This window comes from Triturus cristatus, chromosome 2_2, assembly GCF_964204655.1.
Source record: "Triturus cristatus chromosome 2_2, aTriCri1.1, whole genome shotgun sequence".
NCBI classification, from domain to species: Eukaryota; Metazoa; Chordata; class Amphibia; order Caudata; family Salamandridae; genus Triturus; species Triturus cristatus.
Genome location: NC_140582.1, coordinates 607,734,686 through 607,758,345, shown reverse-complemented (window position 1 = coordinate 607,758,345; position 23,660 = coordinate 607,734,686). Strand labels below are relative to the sequence as shown.

At 46.6% G+C, this 23,660-nt stretch overlaps 1 protein-coding gene across 1 annotated transcript in view; it reads left to right on the top strand.

Annotated features, from left to right (window-relative positions):
* TMEM192 (transmembrane protein 192) overlaps window positions 1-23,660 on the top strand; it is a 512,891-nt gene that overhangs the window by 236,396 nt on the left and 252,835 nt on the right. The window contains exon 4 of the mRNA XM_085641783.1: window positions 21,575-21,709. Within this exon, the coding sequence (XP_085497909.1) occupies window positions 21,575-21,709 (135 nt within the window). The remainder of the gene's footprint in view (window positions 1-21,574; window positions 21,710-23,660) is intronic.

Here is a 23,660-nt window from a genome sequence, read left to right as displayed (position 1 = left end):
CCTAGAAGCAATTTCTACAGCCTTCTCCAATGTAAGGTTAGGTTTAGATAACAGAGCTTCTTGAACCTTTTTGTTTTTAGTTCTCTCGGCAAGCTGATCACGAATAATTTCATCCTCAAAGTCCCTATACTCGCACAAAACAGCTAGAATTCTAAAGGCTGCTGAATCACCAGAAATTGTAACTCTTCTATCAAATTTGTGTCTTTCCATGACGAAAATCGGTGCTGTAGTGTGGCGACGTTATAAATAAATCTCGCAATCGCAATAGGGTATAGGTAGCCCCGTTCTTGGCTGTATACACAAGTGACCGTTTTATATCAATAGTTTACATTTTGGAAATGTTAAGATGGCGAGGAAAAGTGGAGTGACTGTTTTATATCAAGAGTTTACATTTTGTGAACTGTGAGCTGGAGAGGCGAAGGCGAAGGAAAGAAAAGATGGTTTCAGCCAGGTCAGTGCACGTACAAAGGTTGAAGCACGTGTGTTTTTCACTATTACATCTGTCTTTCCTTTTCACTCGCCTCCACTGGTCAGTTTGATCTGGTGGTTATAGGTGGGGCCCACCAGTATTCATTTTTGGGGACCTTCACCGGCATTTAATTTAAATCCTCGTGCTTAGAGTCCAGAACAAGAGAGCGAGGCAGAAAAGGTGGGAAAAGGAGACGGGTGACTGAAAAATATTTAAAGATAAAGAGATCGAAAGAACCTCCCAGAGTGAGCCAGCGGTGCAGGCAGTGCTCGGTGATGCAGTAGGGGCCGGTAATTTGAGCAGAAAGGGGCAGATGGGCCACTCGCACACGCACATACATTAACACTCCCCTATCTACACCCGCACATTCACAAGCACGCACACATACACCCACCATTCACAAGCATATACACAGGCACACGCCCTAATATACATACAGTCATACATAAACGCACACTCATGCACCAAACATTTTAAAATAAAAAAACTTACCAGGTTGCAGCGGTGATCTTGGGTGGCAGGAGGGAAGCCTCAAAGGTCCTGGATGCTAGGGACTGCAGCCTCCTCTGGGCAGTCCCTTACTTGTCACAGTGGGATTGGGTCAGTGAAAGTTGCTGATCACAACCCACGCTGTGACGAGGTGCCACTGATGGACAATCGGACCTGGGAACGTCGGGGCTTAAAATGTAAGTGCCCAGGTTCGCTCTATTCATGATGCTCCCCTTTATCATGAAGGAGAGGGCCTCCAAGAGCTTTGCTAGGCTGAAGAGGTCACCCCCACAAGGCCGTGAAATTATCAGTCTGATAAACTTCAGCTCGGGCAGCAAGGCGCCTGCGCATTTAGCACATGTACAGCTCCTGGCTGCCTGACCTGAAGCATGTCTGTCAGGCAGTCTGACACACTCTCTTCATGTCTGCCTCAGCCTGACAGACACTCTTTATGTCTGTCTCAGCCTGTCAGACACTCTTAATGTCTGCAAAAAGTGGGGGGGGGGGGCGGGCCCCTCTGTTCTTAAGGAGGTGCTGCACCTGCGGTGATGGATAAAAGAGGCATTCGGGGAATCAACTTTGGACAGCCTTGGTATTCAGCCACCCAGCAGTGCTAGCTGCAGGCTTCTGAGAAAACCTTTGGGCACCAGAACTTAGTATTTTACTTATTAGGCACTACTCAACCCTCTTTCGGCATCCCTTCAAATTCAAATCAACTCTATCTGGAATGAGAAATGAAACGAATTTTGCAAAAAATAATATTCAAATATCGCCAGCAGCAAGATTTGTATTTTTATTTTGACGCAAAAGTTTGTATTAACTTTATTTGGATAAAAATGTTTGTAATTACATTTCCTGTATTGTCCAATGGCAAGATGTAATATATCTAACTCACAGCTATGTCAGTCAATTCTTTATGCTCTGCAGTTTGATAAACACTTTTCTTATTCATATTCTCTCTTTACCTTGCTGCCTACTGCTCTGAAGGTAGTACCATTAATTGTGGCATGTCTCAAGGCTCTTATAATCCAATTTACACTGTTTATTGTTCACCTGAGACCCCTTGCTCAATTGATTAGTTCCTTTGGGTTTAGTGCCGTGAAATATTATGATAGGCAACCGATTATCCATTTTCCCAGCATGCTCTAAACTCTATATATAGACGGACTGGCTCGTTTATACCCTAGAGTGTGGCCCACCAGGTCAGCAGAAGCTGTCGCCTTCCCTGCCCTGAGGTGTGGTGGTGGGGAGGTAGACCTTTGATGCAGCCAGCCGCGTCCTCATAATAGTGTATATGTCTCGCCTAGGCAGCGCGCTTGCGCTGCTCTAAGAGACGACCTTTAGAAATTGGTCAGCTCTTTTCAAGCACTCGTGCTTGTGCTGGCATCCACCTTGCGGGCGCGAGCAGCAGCGCGCAGGTGCCATCTGTTTTCAATTAGCTTGGCCGCACGCGCTTGTTCTGATTTTAGGACCCAGGCGCGTGCATCTTTCCCCGACCCTGGCGGTGACGTATTATGCCCCCCATTAAGTGAGGTGAAGCTCTTCAGTGCTGCCAGGTTTGACTTTCATGCGAAGATACTTCACAACATCGCACGTTCTCGCGCCGCTTTCTCAAGTCCAGAAGTAAATATTGCTTAGTTATGGCCCATGTGTGCTCCCTCGCAGACTGCATGTCTGCGCCGCTCACTCATTTCCTGTCACTGCTGTAATGTGGGGAAGGGAAATGCGGTTAACTTGAAGACCTTTGAGGATTTACACTACTCTGTGTTTTTTCAAATGCAGAACGGACGTGTTGATAATAGTAGTCAAATTCCCCTGGTGCTGTCTGCAGGTGGCGAGCCACAATCTTAGTATGTGGTGTCGTCTGTGGTTCGACCACAGAGCCAAATGGGTTATGGAAGAGCAAGCAAGAATCTAATGCTGTGTGCGATGCCGGGCTGCACTTTTGTGTCTGACCCGCCTCAAGGGTACGTGTTGCAGCTGTGACGACTCGAAAGGCGATCTTCTTTCACGATGTATCGCTTGGAATGCTATAAGTTACTGAGTGACAAATCTTAAATTATTATAAATATAGACCACTCCAAAACCCAAAGGGTATCCTTGTGCCTGCCTAAGCAACAACAGAATTACACCCCACCTCCCCCCAAAAGAGGCAAGTCTTCGATCTCATTTTAAAACAGACAAATGGACCCATGACTTTCATTTCACTAGCATGCGTCCCACCCCCTCCCTGCTCCCTGCCCCCTCTGGGTACCTCTGAGAGCCCCTTGTGGGGAGAAATCTGCTAGGATTGCAATCGTATGTCGGCATTCCAGTGAAATGACCTCTATTGCAAACTGTGTTGTACAGCAGGGAACTTCACCCTTTTTAAAACACAGCCCCATCAGGCTCCCAATGGCCCAAGTTAGAAAGAAGCTTAATTTAGAACTTTCTTGAAGCACCCAGGATTTTTTTTAAGGTGTTACTGCAGGGACAGCGCTGCAGTAGTAGAGCCGAGACCTAAGAGTTGCCATGGTTTAGTCGCTCTTTTAGGAACAGCTAACGTTTTATTTAACAGGGTGCGACTATATGGACCCCAGGTTTTGGTCACCAGATTAACCTCTCCCTCCATGGAAAGTGAATTATCTAAGACACCCGGCTGATGGTGACGCAGCCTTGGGCTCTGTACCTACTGATTCTACTACTGGGGCGCAACCACCATCCTTGAAAACCTATGATGTTTTGTGTTCCTGAGAGAATTCAAACCACGCTTGGGATTAAAGGGATACTCCTGCCACTGACAGTAGGCAAGGTTAGTGTAGTCTACAATATCAATCCGGCATCGACGGTAACGCTGTACCTCTGTATACTGTCTCCAAGAGGCTTGCCTACATGCTCAGGAGCACTGGTCTGCATTCTAGCCCGATCCAAACCCCGATTGTAAGAGTGGTAGAACACCATTATATTACGATCTTTAGCCGGGTCCATAGAGAGATGAAACATTACCTGAGTGTTTTCTTTATAACTCAGAAATTCTACCCCAAGCTCCCACAGGAGATGATGGAGTAGTAAGACCTATACGAGTAATATTAATATCAAAGTTCATGACCCCTGTGGTAGTTTACATTCCATCAACGGAGCTCCTCTTTTTCCTTTCTGACCATCACACTTGCCCTTCTGTTACTGAGGAAAGACTGCCTCCTGTTATCTTCTGGATGTTTCAGACACAACCTAAGTTTAATCCTTTGGAGCACAATATCATGATCTAAGGTGTGGGACCACGCGGACCAGTCTAACAACATAAGTAGAGCTGGCTCACATGCATCTGTGATCCTATTGTGAAAATGCATGGAATGATCAATATTAACATTGTTGTTAGAGTTCTGGTTCATAAGAAGACACAAGATGTTTTGCAAAGGATGGTCTATGTTTTGCCCATTATGCCGTATATGTACAGTTGGTAAAGGACCTGTGTGAGGGCAGGAATGAAAATGGTGTAGCTTACATTGAGAAGTGGGGGCGTTCCACCTCCAGTGGCACAAACTGTTTGTGTATGATGCAGCAGATCAGGAACATGTGCTGATCTGATGAATGAAAGCTTGTTTTCTTTTATGGAGTGTTCTGGATATTATGATTTTGAATCTTCGAAAAGCAGAGTCAGCCTTCCACCCTTTCAAAGTAAGTGCATTAAGTATCATAAATTGATTAATAGTAAGATCGGTCATTCACAGCACTTAGTTATGGCAGTAGGGTGGTGTTTAGTGCTAAATAGAAACTAGTTATTATTATAGGAACTTTTTTTGTTGGTGTGAGGAGTGTTTGTATGGTGTTGGTTTCTGGATAATGGCGAGATAGAGTATACGCAATTAGCACTGAGAGAGGTGAAGTGAAAAGGACACTGCAGCTTGCATTTGGTGAACCTGAAGCTTGTGGAAACTCTCCTGGGGGGAGCTCCAATAACATGTGCTTTGGGTAGATGTACACACCGCGTACCTAGTTGCTCGGCCGACTGAATTTTTAGGTTTGTTTGTTTCTGATCTTTATTGCCTATTCCTTCTACTCCCATTCCTGTTTTTCATTTGTTTTCCTTCTCCCTACGAGTAGAAAAGAATTTGTGTATTTGAGAACTGGTGGTACCATCTAGTTCATGATCTCTAGTTGCAGTTTATTTTATTTTTTTTAAGTTGATTTATTGAACTGTTGCTGTGTATGAGTACAGTCAAAGCAATACAAAGGTGTAAATTGAGTCTATACACATCATTCATACAAATATGTGGGGAGGTCTGGCTTCTCCACCTCTGATATCCATCTGTGGTCTGCTATACCGCGTGGAGCCTTCTTTACCTGCATCTCCTTCTCATGTTGGCAGCGTAGTTTACACCAGTGATATAGTATAGCTCAACTTTGTTCCATCCTAGCACTAGTCACTACCTTCGTAAGCTTCATAAGATCCTCCATTTGATTCCCATAGTGTACTGCAGTCGGATGAGCCCAGGGTGAAATTCTCATCCCGGTTAGATTGTTAGCAAATGTTTCAAAGTGTGAATTTCTACCTTGCTTAGACTGTGTTTGGGGCAGCTCCCTGAACTCCTAAATTATATTTTGTTTTCATTATCTTGAGTTGTATATGTTTGGCACAGATTGTGTTAGCACTCAAACAAGGAAGCACATAACTTTCTAAGGCATATGCCTTAGTAACGTCCCATAGCTCCTCTAAACACCTAATATTGCTATATTTTACTACTAAACGGGCAGTCAAATTGCAGTTACCTTGCAGTTGAAAGAGGCTTTATTTAGATGGTGCAGCAGGTGTAGTGACACTGGGGCCGAAAGCTCTAGGAGCCCCTATAACCACCAACTATTGCAATATTTTACTACTAAACAGGCAGTCACAAGTGCTCTACAACATAGCTTAAACACATTAACAAAGCCAATAGCTCTGGCAAAACACTTATAAGGTCCCAAAGGCGAGACCTATCGGCTATGCCAATGCTTGTTTTTTTTTTGTTTTGTTGTTATGGTGATGAGGGGCCAACACGTAATCAGAGAGAAGGAGGGGACAGGGCTACAGGGACAACGGAAGAAGGGAGGGCGAAGGGGGACGGGGCAAGCTAACACATGCAACAAATAGAGCGGGTTAAGTAGGGTGAGAACAATCTAACATGGACGACAGAGAAACGATGAGGGCAAGCTAACACAGACAACGAACAGAGGAACAGGAAGAGGTATGGTGGGGGCAGAAAGATGGAGGTTGGTGGCAAGCAGATAGACAGAAGAGGGACATGGAAAAGTACACGAGGGAGCCAGTCAAAAAAGACATCTTCTGAGTGATGAAATGCAGCAGGAAAAAAAGTTCCTCACAAATTAGCAGTGGAAGGACATAAGTAATGAATCCATGCTTCAGACAAGGGATAAATACATGAAGAGGAAGGAAATTGATGGTAGCAGACCAATAAGAAGTTTGAAAATGAGAGTTACAATGAAGCCAACCAATGGTAAACAACGGGCGGTGTTTAAGCCCACTGATAGAAAACAAATGGTCTTGAAGGGATATGGCATGCTCTGTCTAGGCATGACCAAAAAAGTCAGCGATGATTCTATCATTCCCATCTGGTTCATGAAAATCTGTAACGCGTGAATACACATAACAGCCATTGGCCCTATGGTCAGTGCCGACCTCATTCATAATATCCTGCATACCCACACCTACAACAACTACCATCTCAACTCCCACATCCATGGTCAGTGCACTTTATGCTCTCCATTCTTTGGCATTTATTGAAACTGGTGAAGAAAGGGTTGTTCACAGCAAAAATGAGTTTGACTGCTGGTATGAGGTATTTAGAGGACTTTCATAGGAAGAAAGAGAAAAACATCTGAGATGCCAGTTTAGTGAGGGGGATGCCATGGTTAATGTTGTGTTGTGAGGCTGAATCTGACAAGGGCTAACAATTAAAGTACACTTTGACCTATGTATTGCTTGGTTAGACAAAGTGAAAACCAAGAGCACGGATGCACATCAGGGTCCTTCAGGTGAGCAGCAATATCATGGTACAGGGCACATGCTATGTTAGACGTGGACATGACGTTTTGGAGATGAGCTCAGCTCTCAAACCACTGGAGCCCCTAAGGCTGCACACCTTCTTGTGGGCTATAATGACTAAAAGCTAGTTGGGAGAACTCCATGATTTCCAGATTTTGCAGGCTACTGTTTTTTGTCCATACCAATAGAACATGTGTCGCCAACCATAGGATAGCATTTCAGAATTGTAGCCATTTCCCTCTCGCGTCAACGCTGCATCATGCAGCGCAAGCAATGGTACACATCAGGATAATCCGAAGTGCATTTGAGATGTACATATTAGTAGAGCTGGGCACACCAGGGACGTCCTCAACAGTGCTGCCTCATGACAGCCTAGTAACCTGGAAGACCTTTGCTACATATCAAGCATGGAAGTGCACCATTTCCCCTTCTGGTAGGCCATTTTGTTCTGCTCTTCTTTACTGTTCACATATGATTTGCAGTGTCTCCAGGGCAAATGGAGTAAACTGTACCAAGTAGAGGGTGTAATTTTCACTGATACTGTCTGCTACATTAATCTGTCCTCCCTCTAATGAAGCATGTACAGATAGACATCTCAGAAACAACATCCACCCCATTGCGTACTTTGTTGTTTGATGTGAGTTTTAGCAATGTTTGTAATTTGTTCCCTCTTGAGTGTGGAGTCACAACTTCTTCCCAATCCATCATATGTCGATGGTGGTCTGTGGAGACATCCTGGTTGATGGTTGTGTGACACTATAAAGCATGCTTTTACCACGCATGCCTTACCCACTCATTGTTTACTATGCATGCATTTACCACGCTTCTGCCTTTACCAAGCATGCCTTTACTACCCAGGTAAGTATTAATAATGTGAGTGAAATATATATTTCCCAAACCAATTTGATTCCCAATACAGCGTGCTCATATAAAGGTGCCGGTGTTGAGGGTGGAACCATGTCCTGAATCTATTGTTCACCAAAGAATTCCACGCTGCACTCAAGAAGTTATCAAATCCGTTTATTCAGTGGCCCTCTGCCACATAGCACATCAACAACCTACGCATTTTGACTAAAGAGTCTTGTTCCGTACAAGACTCTTTTGTCGAAATGCGTAGGTCGTTGATGTGCTATGTAGCATAGGGCCACTGAATAAACAGATTTGCTAACAACTTCTGGAGTGCTGCATGGAATTCTTTGGTGAACTATATATATATATATATATATGTATACATTTTCTTTAATCGTTTTTTGGGGAGGGGAGACCTCCCAACCCTCATTTAAAAAAAAATATTTATACTTTTATTTTTCTTGCGGGTGAGAACTCCACCAAACTCCCCTTTAATAATAACCCTTAACTCTCTATGCCCCTACCCATCCCAAAACTCTATAACACCCTTATCACACAATACCCTTACCACCCCTAAACTAAAAAGCTAGCCTTTACACCCAATACCCTTACCCACCCCTAATCCCTAAAACTACCCTTACCACACAAAAGCCATCCCTTGCCCTAAACCCCCAAAATACCCATACCAACCTATACACCTACTGTTAGACTTGGCATCTTTAGCGTTGTTACCCCTGACTTTTTTGCCTCTACCTCCTGTATTTTTTATGCTGCGGTTGATTTCGTTTTTGCTGGCTTAGATGCTTTGAGCACTTTGTCACTGCTGATCAGTGTGAAAGTGCAAGTGCTCCCTGTGTAAATTGTAATTGCAATTCTCTCTCTCTCTCTCTCTCTCTCTCTCTCTCTCTCTCTTTTCCATAGTAAATGCATTTTTGTTGCTAATAACTTTGGCACTGTTTGACGAATCTCCATGAAACTGTCCCAAAAAGTGCTACTTTTTGACTAGTTTGTGCATGGAAAGTTTCGGGTTGGTCCGCCAAGTGGGGCTGAGAAAAAAAGGGAGGTCCCAAAATTCATTTTTCCTATTCATTTTTCCATAGGAACTATAACCACAGCTACAGCCTAAACTGCTGAATGATTTACACCAAATTTGGCAGAAAGCGAGATAGATCTTGGTCCTGAATGAGTGCTTTTTGTGATTTGGTGTAAATTTGTTTTTGTAAACAGATTTTTATTGATATAAGCATAAAATGGCATCATTGTGGAATGGCTAAAAAGAAACAAGCATATAATGCAGTGCACTCACAGCAGAAGATTCTATAACATTCACAGCTATTTGAAAGGAGCACAATTGGGCAAAACAACAGATCATGGGAACAACCCAAATTATTGGACACAGTTAAATCATTCTGTGGTGATGATCAACAATAGAAAGCACAAGTAGTCATTTTCAAAAATATCAGATAATAAAAAATAAATTAAAAAAAGCCTCCTACCTTCCCTCAACTGCCAGCTCGCTGTAAGCACTCCCCTCCCTACCCTTCTGTAGAAATCTAGAAGATAATATGGTAGCAAGGAAGCAGTCTCCCAACACCGCATGGTCTACACCTGCTCCGGATGGTCAGTATCAGTATTAGAGGATCAACAACACAACCTCCATATCTAAGCACCACCTCAACAGGGATTCAGAACAGACAAAGGAGAGACCCCATGCGTAAACCGTAGTCCGAAGCATCGCCTGCATTCTTCTCTTCATCATCCTGTGAGTCAGTCAGTACTGTGTCCTATGCCCATGCATCTTCGATGGGTCCCCTACCCTGGTGTGCTTCGCGAAGCAAAGTAATCCCTGCCCAAATCGCCTATCGCAAGATGTCCTCTCTCTAGCCCTCTAATCTAGGACTCCCAGCATGCCTCCAGTGCATCATAATTCCAAGTTAGTGAACCTTGCATTTATCAGGTCAAGGGTAGAGGACCAGGAGACAGAAACGGGACATGGGAGTCAGCGTAGCCTCCGCCAAAAGGCAGGCCACATCAATCCAGTAAGATGTCAACTGTGGGCACCTCCAGGGCTTATGGAGAATATCGTCAGGAGCAACCAGGCAGTGCGGACAATCAGGCGGGGTCGGTGGGAAAAATAACGCTAAGTTTCAAGGGAATAAGGTAGGCCCTGTGGAGGACATAAAAATGTATGAGCTTGAAATGGGCATTGCAGGAGATCTTGGGCGCCACCTCCCACATTTTAATCCAGTCCGTGTCCATCTAGGGGACTCCCAGGTCACTCTCCCAACGGTCACGTAATACCGCAAGGGGGGAGCACACATTCTCTCGCAGAGCATTGTATGAACCCAACGGTGTGTGTTAGAGGAGTAACATAAAAATCGACAACTATGTAGCAGACCGGGTTTAATAGTTTTTGAGCAATTAATGCTGCAAAACTTTGTATGTCTAGTGACGCAGAGCATCTGTGGATCCCGACAGATCTCAAGCTGAGATCTGATTGGCTGCCACCACCTCAACCAGGAAGTGGTGACAGGCATCTTAGAACTCTGGACTCAGTCCGACTCCTGAAAAAAAGTTAAAAAAAGACATAAGGGTGCAGGGTAGGGATACATTGACCTTGGCCTGGTGGTGGGGTCCAAGAGGAACCACGTTTGAGGCTGTTTCAGAGGAGGGGCATTGCAGCCTCCCTCCCTAACTGTTGTCATCCCAGGGACACCATCCACTGGTGCACAACATCTTTTTTAGGGGAGTGGGCTGCCCCTTCTTTAGCCTCTGAAGGACCTGGGACTCAATCCCCCAGGGCCGCTAAAGTAAGTTAAAGGCAGGGGGTGCCACACGGCCCCCCTCCTTGAGCCATGTCCTACCTTTTACATACACTGCACCCGCCCACAGGGGTACCTTGAGCCAGCCTTAGGACACGCCCTGATGTGTGTGGCATGTCCTGGTAGCGAATTGCGGCCATTTTGTCTTTTGCTATGGCAAGGCTACTGTTCCCCATAGGACAGAATGGGAAGTTTGTTTATAACATCTTATAAACATAACTGGCTCAGGGAATTGGGTAAGAAAATAAAGTTTAGTATGCCTGAACTCAGAATCTAAAGATGCATCATTTAGTGAAGGTGATTTTTACATTCTGTGTTTGAAAACACCACTTTTAGAAAGTAGGTATTTTCTTGCTCAACCATCCCGTGTGCCTCTGCTGGAATGTGGATTGCCTGTCTGGGTTTTGGGTGACAGAAGGCTGGGGAGCAGGAGTGGCTCCAGATGGTCTAGGTGGTTCAGGAAAGGGCTAAATAGGCCTGGGTTGCAATGGGGGAAGGGGGAGGAGAAATTTCTTGCACCTCAAAGGGCCTGGTCTGCCTTTGACAATGCCGTCTCCAACTCCTGCCAGGAAGTCACACCAGAGAAGGCAGAACTGGATCTGGCTGGGCACAGACACTCTTTGCCTAGAAGATCAAGCGATTTTGGAATATAAATATTGGGGCCCAGACCCCTGAACTTTAGAACACTTTTGGACCAAGAAGACTGCTAAGAAGAAGAGCCAGAGTTGCTGTGTTGGCCTACAGTGGCTGCTTCTGTCTTGGGCAGTGAAAGGACTGGACTGAACTTTCTGCAATCTACTTTGTGAGTTTCTCCAAGGGCTTGAGGTAAAGCTTGCCCCCTGTTTAAGAAGTCTCAGGAATAGCAAATACTTCAAGCTCTTCTGCCCTCAGCACTGGGGACTGTGTGTTTTGTGCTGCAACAGAAGAAACAGGGCAAGGAGGGAGGTGGCATTGCCATCATATATAAACGTACCTACTCATGTAAGTGGGAAGATTTAGCCATACCCAACTGCGAAGCTGGCTACTTCAAACTATTGCTTAATCCTAACTACACCTTGTCGGGTGTATTACTCTATCGTCCACCGGGCGCTGTTGGCGCATGGGCTTCCTCTTTATCGGAAAATTTAGCTCCTCTATTGCTTCAAACCTCAAACTTCCTTCTCCTTGGCGATTTTAATATCCACTTCAACAACTCACTCTGTCCTATCCGTACACACCTTCTTCAAGATTTGGCCGCTCTTAATCTACATCTCCATAACACTGGCCCTACACACAAGGCAGGTAATTTACTTGACCCCATCTTTTCGAACCTTGACGACATTACCTGCCTCCCTTCCAAACCTATTACCTGGTCCGACCACCACATTATCGAGTTTAACATCCTGACGAGTGTCATTGCCGGTCCATCTGTGCATACTCAGACTCTCAGACCGAATAGAAATTGGAAAAAACTCAAATTGTCACAACTGAATCACCAGCTTGCCTTAACCCTACCCTCTCTACCCAACAATATTACTACTAAAGATGAAAGCTTAATTAACACATGGCTTTCTTCAGCCGTTGATATCTGTCTTCCGGCCCGTAATGGAAAACATAATTTCACTCACCCCCCTGCCCCCTGGTTTAATGACCAACTCAAATGCGCCAAATCCAAGTGTAAGAGACTGGAACGCATATGGAGATCTGCGTATTCCCCTAACGATAAAGAAATTTACAAAATGGAACTTCGAAACTACCATTCCCTGTGCAAATCTGCTAGGGCTAACTATGTTAACACCTTTATTCTATCAGCCCAAAACCGACCAAAAGCTCTTTTTAAAGCAGTCCAAGAACTCTCTGGACAATCAAACTCGCCAAAAGCCCCCTGTTTGGACACAGTTCAGTGTAATACTCTTGCCGAATTTTTTACGGAAAAAATAGACCGTATTTATGCCGGTTTTGATGCCTCCCCACGAGCACTCGACATTCCTTTCAGTACTGATCCTGACAATGCCATCTCCCAGGACACTACTACCTTTGTCCCGCACACTTCTATTGACAAATGGGATTCGATCTCTTTGGAACTCTTCTCCAAACTCATGGCTAAAATCAAATCTGGCTCCCCACTTGATGCTATGCCTCCTCAAATTTTAAGCAGTCTTGATACTCCCGCTCTTTTACCCATCTTAGCCCTCCTGAACGCATCTTTGTTGGAAGCCACCGTCCCTGCAGTTTGGAAACACGCTATGGTGGTTCCCCTTCTCAAAAAAACCAACGCCGATCCCAATAACCCTTCCAATTTCCGACCCATATCTCTTCTCCCTTGTCTTTCTAAGGTTTTAGAAAAACACATTAACCTCTGCCTCTCCTCTCACATTGAGGCCACCAATTTCTTGCACCCATCCCAGTCTGGTTTTAGGGCTGGATTCTCCACTGAATCCACCCTGTTAGGTGTCACTGAGGCAATTAGACAACAGGTGGACAGAGGAGAGACGGTGGCGCTTATCCTGTTGGATTTAAGCGCGGCATTTGACACCGTCTCTCATGACATCCTCCTCTCCACCCTAAAGGCCGCTGGTATCCATGGCATGGCTTTAGCCTGGATTGCCAGTTTTCTGTCCGCACGCACTTTCCAGGTTTTTTCCCCTACTTCTGTTTCCTCTGTTCTCCCGTCCCCTCACGGTGTACCCCAGGGCTCTATCCTGAGCCCTCTCTTCTTCAATATTTATGTTAGTCCTCTCGCCTCTCTCGCAGAACAATCTGGTCTCTCTATATTTTCATATGCGGACGACACCCAAATTATTTTCTCTCTTTCTTCTAATAAACACGCCCCTACTTCTTCTCTTCGATCTGGGCTTATCAATATTGCCAACTGGATGCTGACCAATAAATTAAAATTAAACGGCGATAAAACCGAACTTCTTTTATTCGGCCCTGACACCTCTCTCTGGGGCCCTAAGCATTGGCCTCTGCAAATGGGTCCCCTGCCGGTTCCATCCACCATGGCTCGTAACCTGGGAGTTACATTTGACAGCCAATTGTCTATGAAGCAGCATGCTGTGAAAGTCTCAGCCATCTGTACTAATATCATGCGATGGCTGAGAAAAATAGCATGGATGCTGCCGCCTGATACCCTACGAACTGTGGTCCAGGCTTTAGTAACCTCCAGGTTAGACTACGGTAACGTGCTCCTCCTTGGGGTTAACAAGGAAGTAACACGCAAATTGCAAGTGGTGCAAAACATGGCAGCTCGCCTGCTTTGCAATTTGCCCAGAACTGCCTCTGCTGCTGTTTCCCTGCGCAGCCTTCACTGGCTGCGCATCGAATCTAGAGCAAAGTTCAAAGCTCTCTGTTACATGCACAGGATTAAAACAGGCAACTCCCCCCCTTACCTTTCCACTCTGGTTCAACCATACTGTCCTGTGCGTACCCTCAGATCTTCTTCTCTTGGCACCTTCTCCGTGCCACGTTTCAATCGCACCAGAGTTGGCGGTCGCTCCTTTTCCTATCTGGCGCCATCACTCTGGAACTCACTCCCTATTTCTTTGCGCTTTGAAACTTGCTACCTGAAATTCAGGAAGGGCCTAAAAACCTGGCTTTTCTCTGCTTAATGTCTACTTTCATCTTGTCTCCCTGCTTCTCTTCCTCTGTTAGCGCCGGGAAACCCCCGGGTATCTGTGCGCTTTATAAACTCAAATATAATAATAATAATAATAATAATATAATAAAAGCAACCCGACTACGTCTGTGACGCCGCTGCCGACTCCGTGTCCTGCAGACACCGCACAGGGTAACGCCGCACTGCGACCCTGGTCTCACCGATAACACCTGCTGATGCCACCACTGAGCCTCTGCTGCACCAAGACCTGTGGGCACCGCACTCCGCAACACCTCGCTTCATATCCCCGACGACGACGCTCCACGCCGAAATCTACGCCTCTGCTTGCATCGTGGTTCGAGGGCACTGCTCGTAAAGTTACAGGACGCACCACCCTCATCCCGCACTGCAGCCTTGGCCTACCAACGCCATCGACTCCAGTTCATCAGCCGACAACAGCGCTTCAGCAACGATGACGATGCTGCTTGCACCGTGACCTGCCAGCACCGAGACGAGCACCGCATTCACCTCGCACCGCGACCCTGATCTCACCGACGAAGCCATCTGACTCTGCCACTGAGCTGCTGCTCGCACGCGACCTGAGGGTATAGCACGCTGCACCACTGCACTTCGCACCGCAGCACCCGACGCCTGCTGACGCCAGCAATCCTGACTCCAACAGAGAGGAGATCTATCTGCAACACATGTGATTTCGAGGGCTCCGACAACTCCTGCACTGACCTCCGTAACTGACGCCTGCAGACGCCGTGCTTTCGGAAGCTCAATGAGAGGTCGCCGGTGCCCCGCATTTCTAAAAGGTACAGTTTGCAGGTCTTCCCGACACCATAGCTGGCCAGCGATGCCGTGGTCAGCCAGCATGGTTTGGATTTGTTTGCTCACGACGCCGTGATAGCCCCAGACGGAACTATCGACATCAAGGAACTGTTTTTCAGGCGTATTTTGATAACTGAAGATTTTTTAGTACTATATTGTGGATTTTTATTGTTTTTGGTCTAGTCCTGAGTAAATAAAAATATTGGATATTTTTCTAAACTGGTGGGGTGTTCTTTTGTAGTGCTTACACTGTATTACTGTTGGTTAGGTGCAAATGCTTTACACACTGCCTCTATGATAAGCCTGACTGCTCGTGCCAAGCTACCAAGGAGGTGAGCAGGGGTTATTTTAGGAGTGTAACTCCCTTATCCAGACTAGAGTGGTGGTTTCTGCCCGACTTTGACACATGCCCTAGCGGACTAAAAATCCCAATTTTAACACGCTCCCTTGCCATGCACTGCTAATTACCCCACATATTACATTTCTCATGACATCTTCTATGACATCATTGGTGTCACTGCAGTATTTGCAGTGAAATTATTGATAAGAAATCTGTGCATGGGAAGAGCAGCAGTTATAGTTACCTTAGGGCCGGAGTTATAGTTACTTGATATAACTATAACTTTAACTGGTGAATTTCAGTGGTTTCTAGAGTTTAAAACATTTTTACCGAACATTTCACTTAATTAATATGTTACTTAAACCTTTGTTTTTTCTGTAAATATATGTATATCTATCTATGTATCTACACACACCCACACAAACTCACACACAAACACACACACCCCGCCCCCCCTTAACTAGACTTTCCAATCAAGGTGACGATATGTATTGTAAAAGCACCAAAAAATAAAGCATGGCATGTGTGGTAAATGCAGTCATAGTAAAAGCTGCATGGTAAAGGCACTGTATGGTTAAAACTGCGTTGTAAAGGATGTTTCAACTTGATGACTTCACCTAAGCCTGTCTCGATACTAGGTACCTTTGATTGGGCGAGGGTCCCTTTTGTTGCTCTTCATTTATGCCACTGTGCTTTGTACCTGGGCATCGTGCCACACGAGGATGGCATCCCATGTGACTTTCTAATGAGTCTTCTGCTTTTGTCCAAATTAGTAAAGGATTTCCGCTTGCCTGCTTCCCTCTGTGTGCTTCTAGTAGCCTTCATCAGTGCAGCCACTTGGTGGCCTCTGCTTTTGGAGCTGGTGTCCTTGGTAGTGTCCTATGTGGCAGTGGTTGGCTCTTGCTGTTGTCCCGGAAACTGTGTAGCAAATATCATTGTTCTCGTGCTGTATGTGAATGCTGTAAGAAGCAGTGGTTGGGGATTAAAGGCTTGGGGTGTCAGGGGCATATAGGGAGGTACTAGAACTAGAGGTCCATGATCTGGTTTTCTCATAATGCTTCTGTCAGCTGTTTATGGCACAGATGTATTTACATGCAGTTCTGTCTAGGCTTTCTGATGTGCTGTCCCTTATTAGGCAGCGCAGCAGGTGTCTAAAGTTATTGCATTGCGTTGGGTAGCATCAAGCTCACAGGTTCATTTAAAATAAGTTCTCTTTGCTTGTGGTTGTTGTGGAATGCTTTGGGTATGTGTGGGGTTTCCATAGTTTGCAGGAGAGCCGGTGATAAAGTTTGGATTGTGTTCACATATGGCATCTTACATTTGCAATGAATCATAACCTGTGCCTCTTATTTGAAGGCGGGGGTTCTCTCTGGCGATAGAGATGTTTATTTCTGGTACACTTGACTTATCGAGCGCCTTTTTTGAATTGGCAGTTCATCATCATCTAGAGACCTATAGTAGTTGAGTAGTAAGGTTGTAGCTGTTTGCACAGGTGTTAGTTTGCCGTTAGGGGTTATTGTGTTGTTCAGCAGATCATTGAATCAGGGAATTGTCAAGGGCCCCACTCACCTGTGAGGGTCTCAAGGCTCTGTGGGGGGTGGGGCAAGCAGCTCATGTCAGTAGAAGAGCCAGGTCTTGAGGGTCTTCCTGAGGATGTGCAGAGAGGGGCAATTCTGATGTCTATCGGGAGCTCTTTCCAGGTCTTGGTCGCGATGTAGGAGAAGGCTTTTTCACCCGTTCTGGCTCTGCGAATGCACGGGATTTTGACATGGGCGAGGTCGGCCGATCGGAGGTTTCTATTGGGTACATGGAAGGAGATTCTCTTGTTGGGGTATTGGGGTCCGGTGTTGTGGTGGCATTTGTAGGCATGGGTGAGTGTCTTGAAGGTTACTCTCTTCTCGACGGGGAGCCAGTGGAGGTCTCACAGGTGTTGGGTGATGTGTTCTTGTCGAGGGATGCCGAGGATGAGTCTGGCTGGGGTGTTCTGTATGCTCTGGAGTTTAAGGAGCTGAGACTTGTTGATTCTGGAGTAAAGGGCATTTCCGTAGTCCAGGCTGCTGGTTATGAGTTTGTGGGTGACGGGCTTTCTTGATTCAAGGTGATCCATTTGAAGGTCTTGCGAAGGATGCGGAGGATGTTGAAGCAGTGGAGGCGGCGGCGTTGACCTGTCGGGTCATGGAGAAGAAGTTGAGAATGATGCTGAGGTTTCGGGCGTGGTCCATGGGGAAGGGTGGGCTGCCAAGGGCGATTGGCCACCAGATGTGTCCCATGCAGTGGGGGAGGGTCAGAGGACGAGAACCTCTGTCTTCTCCGAGTTGAGCATCAGGCAGCTGTTGCTCATCCAGGATGCAACGTCCTTCATTCCTTCCGGGAAGCTGAGTCAGGTGGTGACGGGATCCTTGGTGAGGGAGAGGATGAGCTGGGTGCCATCAGCGTAGGAGACTATGTTGAGTCCATGTTGTCTGACGATGGTGGTGAGAGGGGCCATGTAGATGTTGAAGAGAGTAGGGCTGAGTGACGATCCTTGAGGTACTCCGCAGTTGATCTCTGTGGGTTCGGAGAGGAAGGATAGCAGTCTGAATCTTTGGGTTCTGCCTGTGAGGAAGGAGCGGAGCCAATCGAGGGTGGTTCTTTGTATGCCGGCGTCGTGGAGTCTGGCGGTGTGTGTGCGGTAGGAGAATGTGTCGAAGGCTGCAGAGAGGTCGAGTAGGATCAGGGCTGCGGTGTGGCCTTGGTCGAGGAGGATGCAGATGTCTTCTGTGTCAGCGAGTAGAGCGGTCTCGGAGCTGTGGTTACTGAAGAATCCAGGTTGGGAGGGGTCAAGGATGGAGTTCTCTTCGATTAATTTTGTTCGTTGGGTGTTGACAGTCTTCTCTGTAACTTTGGCCACGAAGGGGAGGAGGGAGATAGGTCGCTAGTTTTTGAGGTCCGAAGGATTTGTTGAGGGCTTCTTGAGCAGGGACTTGACTTCTGCGCGTTTCCAGACGTCTGGAAAAATGCCGGTTTTGAAGGTGGTATTGATGGTGCATCGTAGTTCTGGTGCGATGACAGTGGCGGCTCTGTGGAAGATGTGTGGAGGGTAGGGGTCCGTGGGTGCTCCTGAGTGGATGCCTTTCATAGTCGGTTGGGTGTCTTCGATGGTGGTTGGGGTCCAGGCGAAGATGGTGGGTTGGTTGGCATTGTTGGAGGAGGGAGTGGTTTCAGAGTCCGGTGTCCTTTAGTGGAAGTTGTCGTAGAGGGACTTGATTTTCAGATGGAAGTAGGAACTGAGCTTGTTGCAGAGGTACGGGGAGGGGTTGAAGACCGTGGCCTCGCTGGGGGGTTTAGTGAACTCTTGGATGATGCTGAAGAGTTCCTTCGAGTTGCTGGAGTTGGTGGTGATCTTGTTCTGGATGATAGTCCTTTTAGTTGATCTTATGAGTTGGTGGTATTCTGTCATGGCGTTTGTGTATGTGGTGCGGTCTTCCGACGTTTTGCTGTTCCGCTAGTTCTTCTGGAGACGTCTGCAGGTGGGTCTGGATTCTTGGAGGTCGGCGGTGAACCAAGTGGTCTTTTTGGGGCGCTGTCTGCCGGGGTTGCGAAGGGGTATGAGTTTGTCTGCGCAGTTGGTGATCCATCTGTGTAGTTCTTTGGCTGCGAGGTTGGCGTCGGTCGAGATGGAGGGGGCATTGCAGCTGAGGGTTAAGTTGAGGTGCTCCTCAGTGACCTTGCTCCAGTTCCTTCGTGGTGGGCGGGGTGCATGTTTGGGGGCGGTGGGTTTGTCAACATCGAAGTGTACGCAGTGGTGGTCTGTCCAGAGGGGATGTGTCGTGTGGCTAAAGTGGATGTTGTTCCCTCCTGCGAAGATGGGGTCAAGGGTGTGTCCTGCCTTGTGGGTGGTGTTGGTGACGAGCTGTTTCAGTCAGAGGTTGGCGAGGTTGTCTAGGAGGGGGGAGGATTTGGGGTCCCTGAGGTTGTCTAGGTGTAAGTTGAGGTCTTCGATGAGTATGTAGTCCATGGAGGTGATGGCGTGGGGTGCGACGAGGTTGGCGATGGTAGTGGTGAACGCTGTTCGAGGTTGGGGGGCCTGTAGGTGAGGGGGCAGCGTAGGGTGGTTCTGGGGCTTGTCTGTATCTGGAAATGGAGGTGTTTGGTGGTGGACGGGGAGTCGCTCGTGCTGGAGGTGGTGAGCCAGAGGTAGCTCTTGTTTGCGATGGCAAGTCCTCCTCCCGTGCAGTTGGGGCGGTCCTTCCTCTGGATCTTGTATCCCTCTGGGAGGGCTGTCGCGATGTCAGTGGCAGAGGTGGAGTTGGTCCAGGTTTCCGTGAAGAAGGTGATTACGGCTGAGATGGTGTCGAGGAGGTCCCAGATCTCTATGGCATGTCTTTCCTGGGAGCGCACGTTGAGAAGGATGCAACTCAGGGCTTCGCTGGTGTTGGCGTTTGGCGTGGGGGCGATGGCCATGGGGGTGCAGAGGGTGGTGAAGGTTCGGCTACAGTGTCGGCAGGAGAACTGGTTGTGGTTGGATTTGGGTATAGACAGATGGCAGCTGCTGGTCCTTCCGGGGTTGAGAGCGAGGAGGTGACAATTGGTGATAGAACATATTGTGATCCGAACCATAGTATGAGATGTATGGGTATTTCATGAACTACAATGTGTAATTAATTGGTGGTGGCAGATTAGTCCGTTGTCTTCCCCTTCCTGGTTTTTCCCCAACTTTTTGGTACATCAGGAGTCTCGTATTGCTTCGGGTGGCTCCTGTCTGCCCTTCTTTACCCTGCACGTGGAGCTTTAGTGTTCGATTTTGCATTCATATTTTTTGCAGCTGGCTTAAGACGGTTTGGGTGTTGTGTGAATAGAATGTTAGCTTAGCACTTCAACTGCTGTCCTGATATTTGGTTTCCTGTGCATCTGCGCTTATCTGTGGGGAAGGGGGTACGATTTGTGTGTGGATACAGTTTGTGCCAGAAGTGCTGTGTTCTTCGGATATTGGCAGCTTCAGTTTGTCTTTTGTTTTTGCATTCTGAACTTATCTGGTCATGTTAATGTCCTAGTGCTTATAAATACTTTTGTTTGAATTTGTGTACATCTTTAACACATATATTCTGGGTGTATTTTTGTGCCTATAACCAGGGGACTTTGGTGTGTATTTGTGAACCTCACAGGCGCTTTGTAAATACTTTGTCATCTGACTTTTGGGCTTGGGATACTGTTTGGCGAAGATAATCTTTGTCATTACTGTATAGTCTCTGACCTATAATTTTCTGATCTTTTTCCTATTTATGATTATTTGATTGTTAATAATGATGGGTGGGGTACGATGGATTGAGAGACAGTCTGCTGCAGGCCTACCCTGCCTAGGATCCACTGGTGTTTTTATCCATATGATTCGATGTTGAACTTATGGCTGCCAAGCGAGCATCTGCCCTTGTAGACTATTACGAAGAGCTGAGGAACTGGGCACCACCTTAAGGAACTTTTCCACCCCACACAATGGGAACCCATCGCCCCCCTAAATACCCTGCCTAGTTGGGATCACGAATCGTGTCACAGGGCTGTGTCCATTGTTCAGTGCACCTTTGTGCGCTCTCTTGTTTTCTACTATGCAAACACCCACAGACGTGCATAGAGAGCAGGGCTGTTGTTTCTGTGCAGGGATCAACAAAAGTACGGTTTGCTTCTCTCTGTTGTTTACCAGACTTCACTTCCACATTATATAATTGGCAAAAACATACCATCGAATAATTTTGTAGTAGGTGAGTTAAGGGTTGGTTCTCCTGTGGTTTTGTAGTGTGGAATGTACATAACGTATTATGCTGCGTGGGTGAACTTATTGTGGGATAATATATGCATAGGTTATTGCGTAATTTAATGTTTTCGTGTATTTGTCAGTATTTGCGTTGCTCTATTATTTGTATCTTTCTTTCTGGCTTTACTTCTGCCGTGCTTGCTGTTTTCTTAATCTTTTTCCATTCCTCTCACTTGTTGGTATTTACAGTCGATCTGACCGTTGAGTGTGTGTCACAGGACGTGCGTGCATCAGTATATGGGTGTACGTGTACGTGTTTGTTGCATTTTGATGTTCTGGGTGTACAGAAGAAGGGCACTGGGGTTTGTTGTGTGCTGTGTGCTGTTTTCTGGCTGCTGCTGTCATACATGTGTTGAATGTAAAGTTCTTTTCTGGTGGTTCCAGGGAACGCCGCGCTGCTGCTTCTGCTGTCCATGCAGCTGTCCTTCGAGCTGAAGCGCCCCCTGCCCATCTACCTTATCCTGGGAGTGCTGGGCCTGGAGCTGCTGGCGACGCTGCTCTGTCTCTCCGTGTACACAGGTGAGCCTGCCCCATTGTCTCCTCGTCTGGTGTCACCTTCACACAATGCCCGCCAAGCACAATTGTTTCTCTGCTAGTGGAGCGTGGCTCAGCCCCGGAGGTGGGTAGAGGGTGGAGGGGGGTGGGGGGGGGGGAGGGAAGTAGAATTGGTTTGCCATGCCATGTCAGGGCGCAATGTCCTGACGCAAAAAAGATGCCCCGCGCAGAATGTGATGAGGGGGCTCTTAGCGTTCCATATATCTAACATACATATATATTCAATGGCTTTGGGTTGAATGGGGCGCTTTGAAGCATTGGGGGCGCTAGATTGGGCTCCCCGCCCCCTCTCCCCTGACAGGGCGGTTTCCGCTCCTCGCTCACCGGCTGGAGTAGGTGTACACTCGACAGGAAATATTTTACTGCGAGTCACGTATCACGTCGGTGTTTGCTCGGAACTCTAAAACATTTTACTGCCCAAAGAGGCTGGAGGGAACCGAGGCTGTGCTGTGTGGTTGGGTTTTATCGACCAGGTTCATTAATGAGCGTTATTCGTTTCTTTGAAGCAGCCCAGGGAAATTGGCCTCTTCTGGGCGCAGGTTGTAAACTGCCCTCAAATATTTGCAGGGATATATAGAATGTCAACTCTTAAAATGCTCCCCCATCTGCCTTCCGTCGCCGCCTGCCCGATACCCTTTATGGGCTCTTCTTTATCTGAGGACAAGGTCGCGTCATTTCCCTTTTTATTCTTCGTAGGGTTAGTGTGTGCTCTGCTAATTGGCCGTGGCCCCATGTTGCCATAATTGTTCACACTATTGAGGTGCTCTGGTAGTTTCAAGGGAAGTCTGTTTGATTATTATTTTTTTGTTATAGCTCAAACATGACTCCCCTGACCGTTTACAAATGATTCCATTGGAAACAATGGTGGGTGTCACATCGAGAAAAGCAGGGTGTATGTGGGCACGGATTTCGTGGATATTGTGCAGGTGCAGAGGGTTGTGTTGTTCTGGAGCTTTTGAGTGCTAGAATGAATGGTATGTCAGAAAGATCATGACGTCGATTTTGAGGCACATTCGCCACCATAAATGGCTGTTTTGCTCTTTGATATGGGCGGAAGGCTGCCCTATACTACCAGTCATGGAGCATCCCTTTCTTTGTGAATTTGACTAGTATTTAAAAATGTTTCTATTCTGTGAACAGGAAGTGAAGGCTTGGAAGATTACGATGGGTGTCTACTTGTTGACTTATGACGAGCGAAGTTGTATGTGCCACAGACTACTTTACACTCTAATCTGACTTTTTCATGGAGCCAGTGCACAGTGCAGTCCAGAAGAGGTGGGAAATCAAGACTAGTGCCAACCTATTTCCATACCCACCAGCCTGTGCCCTGTCAGTTACCTATGTTTTTGAAAGCAATGGTCAGACCGAAAAAAGGGCCAGAGAGATGGTGTTGACCACTTACAAAGCCAGAGATGTCCGTGTATGTATGTGCTACCCTGAACCAACGAGTTGGCTGTAGTAAGTTAATGCTCACTCCTCCCATCTGTTGGGGTCTGCAGGTCTCAAGTTCGAATTCCTGCAAGGCCTACCCAGCCTTGCATCTTTCTCATGTCGTTAAAATGAGTAACATTAAACTGGATAATTGAAACAGCTGTTATTTACAAGAAGAATAGAATAAAGCAACATACAATAAAAGCATTTTTATTATGAATTCCCATGCATTCAAGTAACACTTTTAATTCTTTTTTGTGATGGGTTACGTACACAATTCTTCCTGAAGATCATTTATGACTATTGATGTGATACTAGTGTTTGCAATCAGATCTCACCCTCCATCTAAATCTGAATGGAGAACACCTAGCTCAACCTGAATGTTTATTCAGGAAAAGTTATTTTGGATAGATCTGTGTCCACTTCATCCAACTACTAGTGCTATACCCCACCAAAAACGGGTTGGACATCAGTCCTCCGTTCT